The sequence below is a fragment of the Schistocerca nitens genome, chromosome 4 (genome assembly GCF_023898315.1).
Source record: "Schistocerca nitens isolate TAMUIC-IGC-003100 chromosome 4, iqSchNite1.1, whole genome shotgun sequence".
NCBI lineage: Eukaryota > Metazoa > Arthropoda > Insecta > Orthoptera > Acrididae > Schistocerca > Schistocerca nitens.
The window spans coordinates 503,762,505-503,779,756 of record NC_064617.1 but is presented as its reverse complement, the minus strand read 5'-3'; the positions used below and the strand labels follow the sequence as shown (position 1 = coordinate 503,779,756).

Below are 17,252 nucleotides of genomic sequence, written 5' to 3'. Positions count from 1 at the left end.
GAGGGTCATTACTGTGGCGTAACACGTGTGTGGCAACTGAGTGATACAAAGAAAGATTTATTTTATTACTGTTTAATAAAACAGTGATTTAGGCCATATAAAGTTAGTTTATTTGATCATTGTTAATTATACTAAGAGTAACCTGTAATTTTGTTCATATATGTTTACCTTGGCAACACAACGACAGCTATTCTTTACATGTGTACAAAGTACGCCGCGCGCCTGCTCACGTTATGAAAAATGGCACATCTGCTAGTGGGTTAATAAAGGACAAACTAGCAAATTGAAACAATGTACTCTGAGATATACCCCTGTTATGATACTTCTCATCCTCAGAATGCCACAAACTCTGTATACGCAACTTATACGTTTCTCTCAATACGAGTTTTGGATGTGGCAATGTCGTCCAATTCAGCCAAAGAAAAAACTGATTTTAATTTCGCCAAACATTGTCCGAAATCTGTACATTCAGTCACTGAAAGCAGTTGAACTGAGACTGCATACATACTGACACACAGATTTGAAAAGGTCAGCTGTCTTCTGTCGATATCAGCTGTCAGAGGAATCCCTCAGTGATCACAGCCTCAGACATCATCACTGTTCAGAACATCGATAAGAAAGGATTTCAATTAAAATGAAGTAAGAACAATTACGAAGGTATTACTTTTATATTTAATACTCTAATGATTAAAACAACAACTTCATTTTTGACAAGCAGTTATTTTTATTTGAGAGCTCTTTATTTTTACATTTTCTGACAGTCATCATATTCAGAGAGGTAGTCTCCTGCTTGTGCAAGTATGGTACAAACAAGTAAGAGGATCGATATATTCCTTCTGTTCTATGTTTGGATGTCCCATTCCACATATTCTACCTCCAAGTCACTTCTACTTCATCAGTCCGATATCTGTAAACACATTATTACGAAACATTAACACAAGACAACTGCCCACCACTATGAACTGCAAAGAAACATGCGCACCTACACCAAATGTAAAACGCGTGCGCGCGCGCACACACACACACACACACACACACTCTGCACATGTGAATAAGTTATCAATATTCCAAAATAAAGATCATCAAGCACATAAAAAAGTTCTAGTTCAATATGTTGTCTGCTGCAGAATTCTATTGACAAAAAATTATTTCATTTGTTACAAGTGCAACAGGCAGTGTCATATTTGATGACACCTTCACTGAAAAAGCACTTAACATTTAATGATTTGTAATTGAAACTGATTCAGCATGCTGAAAGTCAAACTTAATTAAATTAACTGTATTAAAACATGCGCATATTCATCTGAAATGGGTCATTACTTCTTCCAATCAAAAACAAATTTTGTGAAGAATGTCAAGATTATTTAGACTAATATTTAAACTATCATTGGCAGGTAGTTTTGGAGGGTGGGAAGGGGCTGGAAGGTGGGGGAGATGGGGGGATGGGAGGGGTGGGGGGTGGGGGGAATGATGCTCCTTGGCAGTGGCTGTAAACTTAGAGTTAAGAGAAAGTGTACATCAACCGATGTGTTCCGAATTCTGTGTGTACAGAGAAGCAAAATGTCTTCCTGCATTATTCTTAAGTATTTACTTCACAAATATTTGTGTAACAGGTAAAATCCTTGGAGGCAAGCTTAGAGAGAAAGACAATGATCAATGGACTTCTTCACAGAATGTATGACGAAGGAGATGAGTGCATTAATCATGTGGAGCAAAGAGGGAGGCAGTTTTAAGTTTCGAAATGAGTCAGTCAGTTGATATTATGTAATTATTATACTCCTTGTGTTGGAATTCAATGTGACCAAGCACCAATTAAAATAAGTCAAGGTTCTGCAGAGAGTAGTGGCTAGTGGTGAATAATGCATCTTATTTAAATAATATACAGCGTCAGTGGAACCATGACCTCTTAAGAATGTGATGACATAACGTGTCTTGAAGTTATACAATTCACTGATACAGGATCTTCCACTACACTGAACAAACTTTGAAGTTCGAGGGAAATTGGGTTGCAGGAAGTGGGGGTTTAAGATGATGATTTCGAGGGGCTCAACTACGAGCTCATCAGTTCTTCCATCCTCATGGATGTGGTGATGAGATACAATATGACAGAATGCTTAAAAATATCAAAAAATTGGGAACCTGAAACATTAGTATCAAAAAATTGGGAAAATGTAACATTAGTATGAAAAGGATAGCTGCAATTCACCACATAGCGGAGATGCTGAGTCGTAGGTATGCACAACGACAAGATTGTCATACAATACACTTTCGGCCAACAAGGCCTTTATCGTCAAAAATAGACACCACACTCACACACACACACACACACACACACACACACACACACACACACACATTGGTCCTCCATCTAACCTCCTGACTACACCCAGTTGCCCTACCCTCTCTCCATCTCACCCTTGCATGTTCCCACAGCAGCACTTTACTATCCCCCACTGTTACCCTGCTATCCCTCCCCCTCCCCCTCCCCAACCCACACTCTTTCTTCCCCTACCAGGTTTCCTCTCCAATCACGCACTGCTGTTCGTGCGCGCTGTCTATTTTTGAAAAAGGCTTTGTTGGCCCTAAGCTAATTGTGTGACAGTCTTTTTGTTGTGCCTATCTATGATTCAGCATCTCTGCTATATGGTGAGTAGCGACTATCCTTTTTATAATACTGTTACATTCTGGGTTTCCCATTGTTTAAAAAATGGGGGGTCTATTCCATTCAGTTTATACTTGTAACAAATCATTTACATAAAATAGATTTTAAAAGGAAAAACAGATACCTAATAATAGTGGTAGAATTATTACTAAGAAAGGGAGAGGGAATGGTATGCGATAACAGAGAGACCGGAGGTATGGAGAAGTACGACGGGGTAAGGAAATCAAGTAAGAAGGAACAGACTGAATATCGTAGTAACTGAATGAAAGATAAGGAATGAGTATTGCTAACAACAGGAAATATGAGTATTACATGGAAAAAAGATGACAATGTGCTTTCAGATGCAAGACAACATGATCTTTAGCACCTGTACCAGCCTCCAGCTGGATTTTTGTGTGTGAAATGTTATGGGACTTAACTGCTAAGGTCATCAGTCCCTAAGCTTACACACTACTTAACCTAAATTATCCTAAGGACAAACACACACACCCATGCCCGAGGGAGGACTCGAACCTCCACCGGGACCAGCCACACAGTCCAGGCATGACTGCAGAGCCCTAGACCGCTCGGCTAATCCCGCGCGGCAGCTGGATTTTTGCTAGGCTACTATTTTAGAATAAAGAAGAGACTAAAAAGAGTACAAGAGATGTATTTGGTTACCCGAACATTGGACTGACAATGGATTAGCAATCCATTCTATAGCATCTATAGAACACACAAGTTTAGCACACATAAGCTTCCATATTAATGGTTGAAGATAAGTTAACACAGCACTTTTTTTAATATGCACCAAATAACTCTTCTTATCAACTATAATTGGCAGCTACCTCTTCATTAAAAAAAGAAAACTGACATACTGAAGCACAAACACTGTAAGTGCTGCAAATTGCTAGGTCTCCCCTCTGAACTAAAAATCCACAAATCAAATTTAATATCTTAAGCTGAGATAAATAAAAACCACTTTGTTTCACCAGCCTTGTCCTTCACCATCAGATATTTATGGCAATGAAGAATCAAACAATGGAAAATCTAGGATGGAGAAATGACAATATTTTGAAAAGTATAGTTTGCTACTCACCATATAGTGGAGTTGTTGGATCACAGAGAGGCACAACAAAAAGACTGCTAAACAAGTAAGCTTTCAGTTTGTTATGGCTGTCTGCAACTAACATGTCCACTGTATGGTGAGTAGCAATCTATACTTTCCATAACGCAGTCATTATTCCACTGAAGAATGACATGCAGATTCAAAAGTGAGATGGTAGCATCAAGGAAAACGACACATTGTCACATGGGATAACTTTTAGACATAATGGATCCTATTCTAACTTGTTACTACATCTTTACATCTCTGCTAAATTCCAACATGTTCTGAAACCCAGAAGAATTATACATGCTTCTCCCAAATTTACAGCAAAAATGAGAACCCATACATTCAGGAACATTCTGTTTGCTGAATACATTATTTTGATAAAGTACACAGAGGAGATTGTAGGGAATTTGATGAATGAGAAAAAACATCCTCAAATCACACTTCATGCATTCCAGAACCTCAAAGATCACATAAGACTTAGCGCCTAATTATTAAAATTGACAGAGGAGATAAATCCAGAAAACAGTTACCAAAATATCACAACCAAACAGGTCTATACCACATAAAAATTATCCTGTTTGTTTAAAAACTTAAACAAAAAAGACAAATCAGAAGTACTCATTTCATGCAGACAATAATGTTGCTCCTTGGGTAATGGAACACTAGTATAACAGTGAAATGCTTGTATTGCTTTACATATCTACTGCTTCATGATAAGTTAGTGTTCAGTGGTGGCTCATCATTGAAGTTATGAATACGGCTAGTTCTAAACTTGTCTACAGTCATTGAAACTGACTCACAGAATAGGCGTGCGTGCGCACACGCACACACGCGCACACACACACACACACACACACACACACACACACACACACACACAATTAAGCACAGAAGAAAACCAGAGTTATTCAATATTGCAACTCCTGTGGAGGAAGAAAAAAAAATTTGCAATGGGAAACTTATGTCTCTTGTTCAAAACAATTTGATAGAAGTTAGAAAACTTGGTACTTAAAACTGCACGTGGATGTAAGAAGAGTATCAGAATGTGAAAACTGTCATGGAAGTTGTCCGAGGACAACATGTCTCATACTTGCAACACTGGCCTTCTAAGGATTGAAGAAAACATTAGATAGGAGTTTCCTGTGTAGAAAGTATCACGTACACCCACTAGCACATAAAGTCATCCTTTTTCTTGCAATATCTTTCAGATCATTTTGTATATAAAATGTACCATAATATCAAAACACCTTTCAATTCATTTTTTCTCTTTCAAGCTGTATCTCTTCACCAACTAACCAAAGTTATTTTTGTTCAATGAACGTCATTGCTGCATGATAACTTCCCATTCAGCTGAGTAAACGTACTACTTTAGTACTTAAAATCATTTTGTTTTCAAGAGAAAAGTGATGAAAATAAACACTTCATGTGTTACTAGGACCCATACTACATAAATCTTACAAATATTCTCAAGTAAAATTATTTTGTACTCAATATGAATGTATTGCTGTGTTTTGATTCACAAAATTTTATAAATGAAAGTGAGACAGTGAATTCACAAACCGAAATGTAGACCCTAAAACCAGTAGTCTCAAGCATAAATACAAAGCTATTTGGATATTAGGAGATACAGATATTTGGTTGGTTGGTTGTTTTGGGGAAGGAGACCAGACAGCGTGGTCATCGGTCTCATCGGATTAGGGAAGGAAGTCGGCCGTGCCCTTTCAGAGGAACCATCCCGGCATTTGCCTGGAATGATTTAGGGAAATCACGGAAAACCTAAATCAGGATGGCCGGACGCGGGATTGAACCGTCGCCCTCCCGAATGCGAGTCCAGTGTCTAACCACTGCGCCACCTCGCTCGGTGAGATACAGATATTTATTTGAATGTTTGGCATTACACACAGTACCAGGCTCTGCCTTTGTGCAACTGTTTCTATGTAAGAATCAAAATGAAGACACACAATCATGTAGTGGGATTGGACTTCAAAAGTTAATCTAGGTCAGTCACATATGGTCAAACTGCATTAAAAAATTCAGGATGGTGCAATGAGTCGAAGTCAAGGTATGTGCAAAAATATACTGGGTATCTTTTCACATGGTTGTGATGCTATCTTTAGCAACCACATTGATACACTTGATGGTGTAAGATGTCTTGTTGGAGTAAAAGCAGAATGACATCATGGAAATGCACTGTATGTGGTATTAATAAAGAGTCGCTCATTCTAAAGCACCAAAAAACTGTACAACACATCAAGGCACGGATTCTATGAGGTATTGGAATGTCCTGGAGAGATAGTAATCCACACATCTTGCAATGCTACTCTCAACCATACTCAAAAAACAGCATTGATATGTTGCTTTGTCCTCTCAGAACATGACCTCTTCATCAGGGCACTTTAATGTCAGAAAGGGATACGGACCGTCTATAAGAATGGTCACATATCATAGTCCCTGCGACAGGACAATGGCCCTAATTGCAACCATTTGAACAAAGCCCACACCATAACGGAGCCACCTCCTGCTGGGATATAACACTGTCACAGACAAAGTCTGTAGCTTCAATGGGGAAAACACTGAATTCTCATGTCCCCATCAACTCAACAGAACTGAAGCTGAGTTTCACCTGCCTGAGCAGCATGCTGGCTTTGTTGTACAGTTCAGTGTCTATATTAGTGGGCACATGCTAGTCATTAAGGTCTGTGCTGAGATGTCACCAAAGGGACAAAAGTCTGTCAACCTGAAGCCTGCACAGTGCACTGGTCTCCACACTGTTCTGGTAGAAAAGGGTTCCTGATGCCCCACATTCAAATCGTCTGCTTCCACAGCAGACCATTAAACATTCTGCACAGTTCATCTGTTCATAAAATACTTGTGGTTGCCCTGGGTAGTGGTTAACACATGTTGAATCATTGTCTCTGATGATCCCATCTGTGCACTGTTGGCCTCAAAGGGCTGATCTCTCCTGTCATCTCTGATATGCTGTGAGCCATGCGCCTGATATACCTTCAGTCATGATGCACACAATTTCAGAGATCGTACGTCCATACAGTTCACATGTCCGCATATAGAGGCCACCTGGGTCAGCCTCCTGGCACACACTGGTGAGCCGCGAAAGAAACAATATTATTTAAGCAATTGCAAATGAGTGCTTGTTCTACTCTGTAACCTGTAACACTGCTGTCCATTCAATGGATTCAGTGCTATGCACGACCTGTGCCTCTTTGTATCTTACACTGGCTCTACAAAGTACTGTGTTCCACAAATTGTGTTTGTTCTTGCTATAAAAAACTTGGTGACGACAATGGGATTACATTTTCTCAATGTGTTAGTGTCAGTGTTAAGTCATACAAAAAACATCTCGATGGAAGATATACTCCAACGTATCACTGCCCACCAGCAAGCTCTCGTGGAACAACAGCACGCTCTCACCACTGTTCCCAATCAAGTGGCATCTGAGTGCTTGTGATGAAACAATCTGGGATAATTTTACTTCCCCTCTTGTTTTGCCATCTCCCTCCTTAAAATTCATTTTTTCATGTATAACTAATTACCATTAACATATGCCAGTATAATCTACATTTTCATAAAAGAGAAAGGTTGGCCCTCAGTTTTGAAGAATCTAACACAAGATCTAATTTTGTGCTTAGTTTTATGCATGTAATTGATTTTTTAATTTATTTTGACTATTCCTAGTTGGTATCTTTCATTATAGGGTGAAATCAGTAATTGTTTCACAACTTAAATTCTATTGTTGACTTTTAAACAAATATAAATTCTGTACTAATTATAAACATTTGAAAGAACAACTAACAGTATTCTTAGAGGATCTATTTGGCCCTATTCGAAAACGTGTTTGCAAAGCCAACCCTTAATTAATTCCAAAGTAATTAACAGTTTCATCAAAAGCATTGTTTGCATAGCTATATATGTTAATTTCACGATTTAAACAAATAATTCAGCTTAACCCTTGTAGTAGAAGAAACTGTTAACAAGAACCAATTTTTCGATGTATTTAGTTAATTTAATGAGTTAAGTTTTAATTGTAATTTCTGTAAAGTTAACTTTAAACAATGTGCAGTTTCAGTACCTATTATTGTGAGGATATGTAAGGGCTTGATTTTTGGTCCCGAGACAGTCAATCCACGGACGAGTTTCAGACAAGAAACCTGTGTTGGTTAGAACAACAACAATGCATCTGTGAAATAAGTGTAACATAATCAGGCCATGTGTTAAAACAATGACAGTGTCTGTTCTATATGTACCTTATTATTCTAATATTCTAAAAGACTGTGAAATGTGTGGTTATGGTTTTTACTGCTCATAGATGTTCAACAGTAATCTATTGAAGCAGTATGTGGATGTTTGGCTGAAACCTATTAATGAGGATTATCAAAAGTTAAGCAATAGAACACTGACCATATATAACTGTGTATTATTGGGAGGTTATGAACAGTGAAAGTAAACAACTGTGAAATGCAATCTGTCGGCTACATTATTTACAGTGTTGAAATTACGAACCCCATGTTTCAGCCAGTGTAGCAATGCAGTACGTCGACACCAAGGACAATCAACAAAGAAATAAAGTGGGCAACTGTCACATGTTCACAGCATGTTCTCTTCCACCAGTGCAACCATCACCCTTTCTGGCATATGATGAATCGGCTGAAGATTGGAACTCCTAGGAGACACAGTTACGTCAACATTTCCAGGTGTTTCATGTGGGTAATGCAAACCTGTGCTTTTCTTCTTTCCTGGCTGCTGCTGTTGTGCCAACTTATGCCTTTGCAAGAACCAGACAGCTTATTTGATGAAATGTGCAAGCTTCTCTCAACCTATTACTGTGACAGAACACGTCACTGCAACACATATAGAATTTCACCATGATCAGAAATGCCCAAACCAATCTTACAAAGCCTGGGCTGCAGAATTACACAGGTTGAGCTGTCGTCATAAATTTGTCACTAGTACCCATCAAAAATCCTATGCTGATCACATGGTGCACAATGTTGTTATTCCTCCTGTTGTTCTTCCAAGCCTTACAGATGTGCTCAATATACAACAGTGCTTTGAAGTGTCCAGGCCGCAGGCAAATCAGATTGGTGGTTGGGAGGAGGTATCGGAATTTGCTCAGTCAACTGTTGTTGGGCACTCTGCAAGTGTTCAGGATAATGGGGAAGCCATTGTAGTTATACAACCCTTGACTCAGCTTTGCATGGAGTAGCATTATTGATGGCCACAGCATCAACAAGCCGCGTCACAACAGTGGCCGTGTCGCCCCATTCATCTTGCCTGTGCTGCTCCAAACATTGGGCTGTTTGCAAAAGTGTTGAAAGAAAGGCCATACTGTGTCAGTGTGTAACTACTCTTCAAACGTGGTGGACACAGTAGTACCGATGGCCATCAACTGTATCTCTACAATGAATGTCTCCCCAAACAAAATGTTTATTGACATGCGTGTGTTTAATACACCACTAAAAATGCAAGTGGACATAGGAGCTGCAGTGACTATCATAAACGGACAAACGGACATGGACTTGGGCTCCTCTCACCTCACACAGGTTTCACAGAAGCTGATTAGCTACAATAAACAGCAGATACTGATCCTAAGTCAGTTCTTCACTCCTGTATCTTACAAATCTGATGTTCATCCTCTCACCTTCCTTGTTGTGGATCATTCTCATACCACAGACCTGTTCGGCTTAGATGCGTTTAATGCTTTCGGTTTCTCCGCTAGCAGTGACGTAAATTTTGTGTCGGATCAAGTCCCGTACCAGCAACAGGAGTCCCTCTGCTCTGAGTTTTTGTCATTGTTTTCCTCTGGGCTTGGTTTTGTAAACGGTTTTCAGGCCCACATTACCATGGAAGAGTCCACCTGCCCTCATTGTTTTCAGGAGCAGCAAGTGCCTGACGCACTGCACAACTCTGTCAAAGCTGAATTAGACCGTTTCATGACGCTCAGTGTCATTCGGCCTATTTCTTCCAGTGAATGGAACACAACACTTGTCATCATTGACACGCCGAAGGGTGTGCTTCACCTCTACGGCGACTTCAGTGTCACGATTAATGCACAGTCCATGATAGACACATACCATTTGCCTTGCCCTGATGAGTTCGCCACAAAATTATCAGGCGATCACTACTTTTCCAAAACATTGATTTGTCGGTAGTACACCTCCAGCTCCCCTTGGATGAGACCACTAGGCACCTTCTCATTGTCAATACACCTTTCGGCCCGTACCAATACCAACACTTGCCATTTAGCATTGCCAGTGTGCCCACAATTTTTCAGCATGTTTTAGAAACCTGACAGCCTCTGTGCCCAGATGCATCAATTACTTCAACAATATCATTGTTTCGCATTCTTCCATCAAAGATCACCTTAGCAATCTTTAATTGTTTTCTGTTTTTCAGTCTGTGGGCCTCAAGTGCAATCTTGCCAAATCTCAATTTTTTTCAGCCGTCAACTGAGTACCTACATTTTGAGGTTTCTCACACTGGGGTTGTGGTGTTGCACACCATGTTGACGCAACTGCAGCTTTGCTGCAGCCAACCTCCGTAAAGCAACTGCAGGCGTTTCTAGGTACAGTTGCATCTATTATAAGTTTGTACCAGATGCATCCACTGTTGCTCAGCATCTGCACATGCTTTTGCATAAAAATGTGCCTTTTTCTAGTCCCCAGCTTGAGACCACATGTTCCCTTTGCTTAAACCTAAGCTTCAATCTGCTCCGTGTCTGGCCACTTTTCAGCCAAGTGAGCACTCGTCTTGGCTACCTCTCAGCATGGTCTTGGCACACAACTACACGAACAGGTCTGAACGACCCCTTGCTTATGCTTTTAAAACTGACTTCCACTCATCAGTGGTTTTATCGGATTGGAAAGGAGGTTTTAGCAATTATGTTTGCCACCAAGAAATTTCATGTCTTCTTGTTTGGTTCTATGTTCCATTTAATCATGCACAAGCCATTTGTTGCTCTTTCTAATCCTTCAGCTTCCATGTCGGACAAAGCAGCACATTGTTCACAGTAGTGGGCTCTACCGCGGATCCTGTATTCAGTCAGTTCCTCCCTTTTGTGCAACACCTGTGGCTGGAAAAACCCCCAGGCCATGCCTCTGATCCCTTGCATAATTACTTCTCCCTCCAGCACCACGTTTCAGTATTTGATGGGGTTCTTTTGTTAGCTACAGAGGAAGTTGCTACCCCGGTTATTATTCCTGCTTCCTTATGTCGTAATTTACTGCGGTTTCTGCATGTCAGTCATTGGGAATCGCTCACCCACGAAAGCTTTGGCACGCCAGCAAGAGTATTGGTTGTGCATTGATGGTGACATTACACAGCTTATTGCTGCTTGCACTCATTGTGTTCAGCAACAGGCAGCTCTGTGGACATCCTTTTCCCCATGGCCGACACCGCTGCGCCTGTGGGAGCATCTACATCAGGGGTGGGTATGAGAGCTGCCCGCATAGTTGCCCACGGGCACCGTGAGTCGCGAGGGCAACATTGAGCAACTGTGAGGGCACACAGTGCGGATAGAAGAGTTGTTCAATGTGGCTGGGCGCTTGGATATGTATATTGCACCATGGGCAACCATGCCACTGTTAGAGTGCTTCACGCTCAGCAACTGAGTATGGACAAGCTAACGTATGTAGTCCTGGTGGAACACACACAAGTACGAGGTCATTTCACACATATGTGGTGTCCATGAACTTGGCGCCAGTACACGATTATCGGGAGGCCAATCGTATGTGGCGCAACATGCGTGTGTGGGAGGTAAATGTAAAACGTGCTTACCTGAAGTCTGTGTATCCTGTACCATGCAACGGTTGGCTGTGTACGGATGAAACACAGTTTAGAACCATTGTAACATGTTCTACTTTCATGGCCACAAATAAGATACAGACGTAAATGATTAACAAACGAACACATTTGTATTGTAAGTGTTACGTTATATTTACACAGACGTGTGTAGTTCAGAGGAGGGGGTACTACATACGAATAGGACGTAGGCATTATTTTACGTCATCCTGGATGTTTTTACAATGATTTTGAACTAGCATCTCAATATTTGGTGTGAAATTACTGGTCATTAGGTGCACTGCACCAGTCATATGAACGTTAGTAAGACTACTCCTAAGCTTCAACTTTGTCAGTTTCATTATGGAGAAAACACTTTCGCACAAGTACGTTGTTCCGGAAGAACTATACACACGAGCAGCTATTTTAAATAACAATGCAAATTGTTGATGATGTGGGAAATATTCCTAGAAGCTTTCCAAGGTTTCTGCAGTGTGAAACTTCTCCTTCAGTACACGACTGCATTGAAAGTCCATGAGTTCCAACTGAATTTCAGAAGGCACATTTTCAACGTTGACTGCAAAAGGAGTCGCAAAAGAGGTAACATCGCATTCCAGAATATTTAAGTCCTCAAATCTAGTACCAAAAAAGCATTGTTACAAACCCATCAAAATGTTCTTTGAGCCTCTCCAGTTCCAAATTGTTTCACTAACAACTAGTGCAACTCTCAGGAAGTGTACACACGGCATTTCTGACAGTGGCTTTGCCCAAAAAAGCTGTTTTCTCTTGAAAACCAAAACAGTGTCAAACACTTCACTAATAACCTTATTTCTACCTTGCAAAGCTACGTTCAAGCTATTCAAATGCTTTGTTCCGTCAGTTAAAAACACAAGGTCTAAAATCCACTATGGGTCATCAAATTCTTTCACCAGTTTTCCTTTTGCATCCGTGAATAATGCTATATCTTTACATAAATTAAAAAATTGTTCTAAAACAACACCCAGACTCAACCAGCGTACTTCACAAAAACAGGAACATCACCGTATTCACATTCGAGATCTGCCAGGAACGATTTTAATTATCTGTGTCCCAAACCATGCGATCTGAGAATGTTAACTGTTTTTATAATCATGTCCATGACACCAAATAGTTTGGCACATTTTGCTAGCAAATTAACATGGTGAAGAAAGCAACATATTGCTGGTAGTTCCTACTGGACACCACCGGCTTTCAACTTTTTTCGTATCAAAGCAACGATGCCAGACTTATGACCAATCATTGCAGGAGCCCCATCTGTTGCAATCGATGAAAGTTCTTCCCAACATGGCTCGTATTTCTCTATTATATGTTCTATGCACACAAATATATCGTTGTCCGTGTTGTGTAATGCATTGGCACTAAATTGAGGAGTTCCAAAGTCACATTAAACTGAGAATCAACTCTTCGCAAAAAGACTGCAAGTTGAGCAATATCACATACATCAGTGCTTTTGTCCAATGCTAATGAAAAGAAAACTAAATCTTTGATCCTGCTTCTCAATTGAGCTTCTACATCGTGTGCTCTTTCTTCAATGCAACTGCAAACCATTCTCCACAAAAGAGGAACGGTTTCAAAAACAGGAAGACTTGCTGAGCACAAAATTGTTGCAGCAGCAACAAAACATTCTTTCACAAATTCTCCGTGGATTATGAGGTTTTCGTCCTGTAAATACCTACAGGAGAAGGTAAAAGTGATGGAAAATGCACATAACATATTATTAATAACAGTAATATATGTAAGTCTATCTCGTTTGTCTGCTTCAGTTCGATGAGTTTGACTTTTCTTTCTTCATTATTCAAACTGACTATATCCTTCTCGTGAAGCAGTTGATAATGTCGCTTCACATTGTACTTCTTCAGTGAAGACAATGTTGCATTGTAAATCAAACACTGAGGTCCGCTTTTCATTCCAACAAAAACATACTCTTCTTCCCACTGTGGATTAATGTGTATGGGTTCAACGAACTTTCGTTTCAACGATCTTAACTCCTCCTCAGCCATTTCCCACCCACTAGTTCTGTTTTATCAAAAACACCGAAAACGATGTCTGCACAGACAATAAAAACGATGGGAAGCAAACAGACTGAGTGATTCCACACGGTGTAGTGATGTGCATGGCTAGGCGAGTGGATGGTGGGGGTACTGCTGGCTGGCAGAGTGGGGAAGAGCCGCGGTCACGCTTTGCGGGCACCTGCGAGTGCCTGCACTCGCGAAACGTTATTTTTTCAGCCTTGGTCTACATGTTAATTTTGCTTGGGCCTTCCTAAATCAATATTGGCTCATTGTACTGGATGCCTATGCCAAGTTTCCCTATGTGGCACGTTGTCCGACCACGTCTGCAGCAGCCACTATTTCAGTCCTGTCTAAGATGTTTGCAATTGACAGACTTTATATACCATGGCTACTGATAATGGCCCCTTGTTTGTTTCTCAAGAATTTGCATCTTTTTGTCAGGCGAGTGGTATTCACCATCTCACAGGTCCCCCATTTCATCCTCAATCTACCTGTGAGGCCGAAGGCATGGTAGAGACATTTAAAACTCACATGTGGAAGTATGTATCTGGCAGGTACCCTGAAGCTGTTTTAAGACTGTTTTTTAAGCATGTACCATTCACTCCAATGGGGGACAAGAGCCCGGTGGAGCAGCTAAATGGATGCCAACCACAAACGTTCCTTCACCTGCTGCATCTGATGCTGTGTCCGCCAGTGCTGCTGGCTCCGCAACGCTTCTGGCCAGGTGCGCCTGTCTGGGCTCATTGTTTCCGCCACAGGCCAAATTGGGTTCTTGCCATCATTGAGTGTCACTGGGTCTGGCACCCGTGTGTCATTCACATTCCTGACAGGTGGACATCCTGTAACTTGACCAGCTGTGACTGCACATGGCAGGCTCTATCCTGGAGGTCCCACCACCTACCTCGCCCCGAATGCCTGTTCGTATGTCGCAGATGGTCAAGTTCGTGCTGTCAGGGGGGGGAGGGGGGGGAGGTCGATACCTGAAAGATCTCTGTCTGAGGTCCCCACCTCCACTCCCATTTGTATACAGCCATTGCCAGAGCAGCCCCCCTGCACCAGATGCTGCAGCCACCACCGCCGCCTCCGTTGCTAGTCCTGTGCAGTAATCATCTCCCATTCCCCCACTGATTCCTCTGACGGCACAAACTGACCTTGAAGAGGATGTCACTACAGAGATACTGTCCCCGGTCCTGCCCTGTGGCCTCTCGTGAGAGGGGGACATTGTGCCAAACTGGCCACTCATCACTTCTGTCCCTACTTGCTGGTGCCTACCCACCACATGCCGCAGCAGCCGCTGCCGTCATCAGGCAATGAAATGGTCACAGTGTCATCATTGGCATTTTCTGTGACTAGTAATCTCAATGCTTTGTGAGATCAGTGTTTTATCACAGTACCGGTGCTCTTTTTCAGTCCCAGTGCTTCTCCTGCACTATGCACTTTTCTATTCCTAGTGCTTTTATGTATATCTGTGGTTTCGCCCTATAACAGAGGAGTAATGTACCTTCACTCATGAAGTGTGTGATTTCAGACATCGCGCGTCCAAACAGTTCACAGGCCCGGTTATAGATGCCATATGGGTCGGCCCCATGGCGCACTCTGGTGAGCCACAAAAGAAATAGTATTGTCTAAGTGAGCACAAGTGAGTGCTCAGCCTATTCTGTAACCTGTATTATTGTTGTGCATATAAAGTGTTCAGTGCTATATGCAACCTGTATTTCACTGTACCATACATTAGCTCTACAAAGTACTATGTTCCATAAATTGTGTTTGTTCTTGTTATAACAGTGCCCTGCACAGATTGTCAACCACTACATGCCTGCCTATAACAGACAGCTCATATATTGTGTTTACACTCACACCATACGCTGCATCTAGCTTCAACAATGAGCTTCATTAATGACACATTTTTCAATGAAACAAGCCTTTCCACGACTTCTGTCCACTGCTTAAAAACAAGTGCACTATGGTAGTTAGACTGCTTGTATTAACACACCTTTACGCCATATCACAGTCAATAAATATTTGTGACAACAGTAGTCTGTATTAATGCTTTGAAGTTTAAAAACTTCCAAATCAGACTGTGGAAACATGAAACGATCCAACTTGCCTGACAAATTATGACCTTCAGAGTCTGTGTGGGTACTGAAAATCTGACACTGCATTTGCTTCTTAACAATCTGATCAGAGTCACTGCAAAAGTATTGACTTGCATAATCATTAATTGTTATCAGTTGCACAGTTTTGTGTTTGAACTGTTATTTAGGATTGTAGCACAGTTTTTTTTAACAAGGACAGCTAGATACTCAAAGATTGTTTTGATATGAGTAATACAAACTACACAAAAAAAAAATTTGCTGAATGCAAATAACCTGACATCAGCTGTATTTAGTACAGATGTTCTACCTGATGGAAATTTGGGCTGTACCAGGAGTCGAACCTATATTTCTCACTTATCACAAGCAGTTGCCTAATCATTAAGCTACCCAAGACAGAACAAAACTTCCATCTGTTACCACCAAACTGCAATGCTTATCCTCACGGTGATGCAAGTGTTTCACTTGGTCAGACTATGTTCGTAAGGTAATCCAATTAATTGGCTTAGTGTGTACAGCTGTCTTAAACAGGTACTACTTCAGGGTTGCCACACATTTCTCCAAGTGAAATTTCCTGATATTTCCCTTAATTCCAGAGAGTTTTAGCATTTTTCCCTGATAAATTTTGAGATATCAAAGGTAAGTTAAGACATAAGTTGATAATCTGTCTTTTCAGCTAGAGTACAAGAAACAATAGTGCAAAGAAGGAAATATTTAAAATAAACTTGGAAGCAGATGGCATTTCCTGATTTGAGCAAAAATCTTAAGTACTAACATCAACATCTTTTGTAATTAAATTGTTTTTTGATGGAGAAAGCAAGCCAAATGGCATGTGTGTTTCATTAAGACCACTTAAGTTATTTTATATCAATAAAATGAAACACATTTGGTGATAGAAACACACATTTCCTTGGAGTCGCAAGGCATATTTAAAATACCTTCACCAATTGCAGAAATAATCTCAGAAAAATGTAAGCCTCTTGAAAGAAATGTAGAAAGTGTGGAAGAATTGTGTAAACTAACACTGCAGGTGACTGCCAATAAAATGTTGGATCTACTATGTTTGCTATTGTCAGTTATTACCCACTGTGTTATATCTATTATTTTACAGGTATTGTGCGAATTTTCTTTCGAAAAATATATGCGTAAATAGCGTACAAACTGCCAGCAACTGACACAGTTTTCTTCTTCTTATCACCCATACTTTTTAACAAATGAATTACTTTTGAAGTGTCCAAATGTACTAAAACAAATAAAATATCTATAAAACACCACACTGTACAACATGCTTGCAGTGAGAGAGTCTCAATTCTTTAAATCCAACGCCCATGGTCTCTAGACTGCTCAGGAGCACCGCAGTCCTGGGTCCATGGATAAACCATGAAAACTGGCTGCATTATGCCACACACAAACAGACCCGGCCTGCAGGCATATTGGTGGGACTAGATCTGATGGTGCAGAGCCTGCACATTAGTGGGAACTGAATGGCTTAAGATTGGCAGGCTCGATCTATTACAGATACCCGCAGAAACAGACTCCAGTTTTGGCCCATTGTGGAA

At 40.8% G+C, this 17,252-nt stretch overlaps 1 protein-coding gene across 1 annotated transcript in view; it reads right to left on the bottom strand.

Moving 5' to 3' along the window:
- Positions 1-700: 700 nt before the first annotated feature.
- The window catches only part of LOC126252855 (tRNA N6-adenosine threonylcarbamoyltransferase), a 92,363-nt gene continuing 75,811 nt past the window's right edge, over positions 701-17,252 (bottom strand). Inside the window, exon 6 of the mRNA XM_049953806.1 lies at positions 701-907. Coding sequence (XP_049809763.1) covers positions 871-907 — 37 coding nt within the window. The 3' untranslated portion in view covers positions 701-870. The remainder of the gene's footprint in view (positions 908-17,252) is intronic.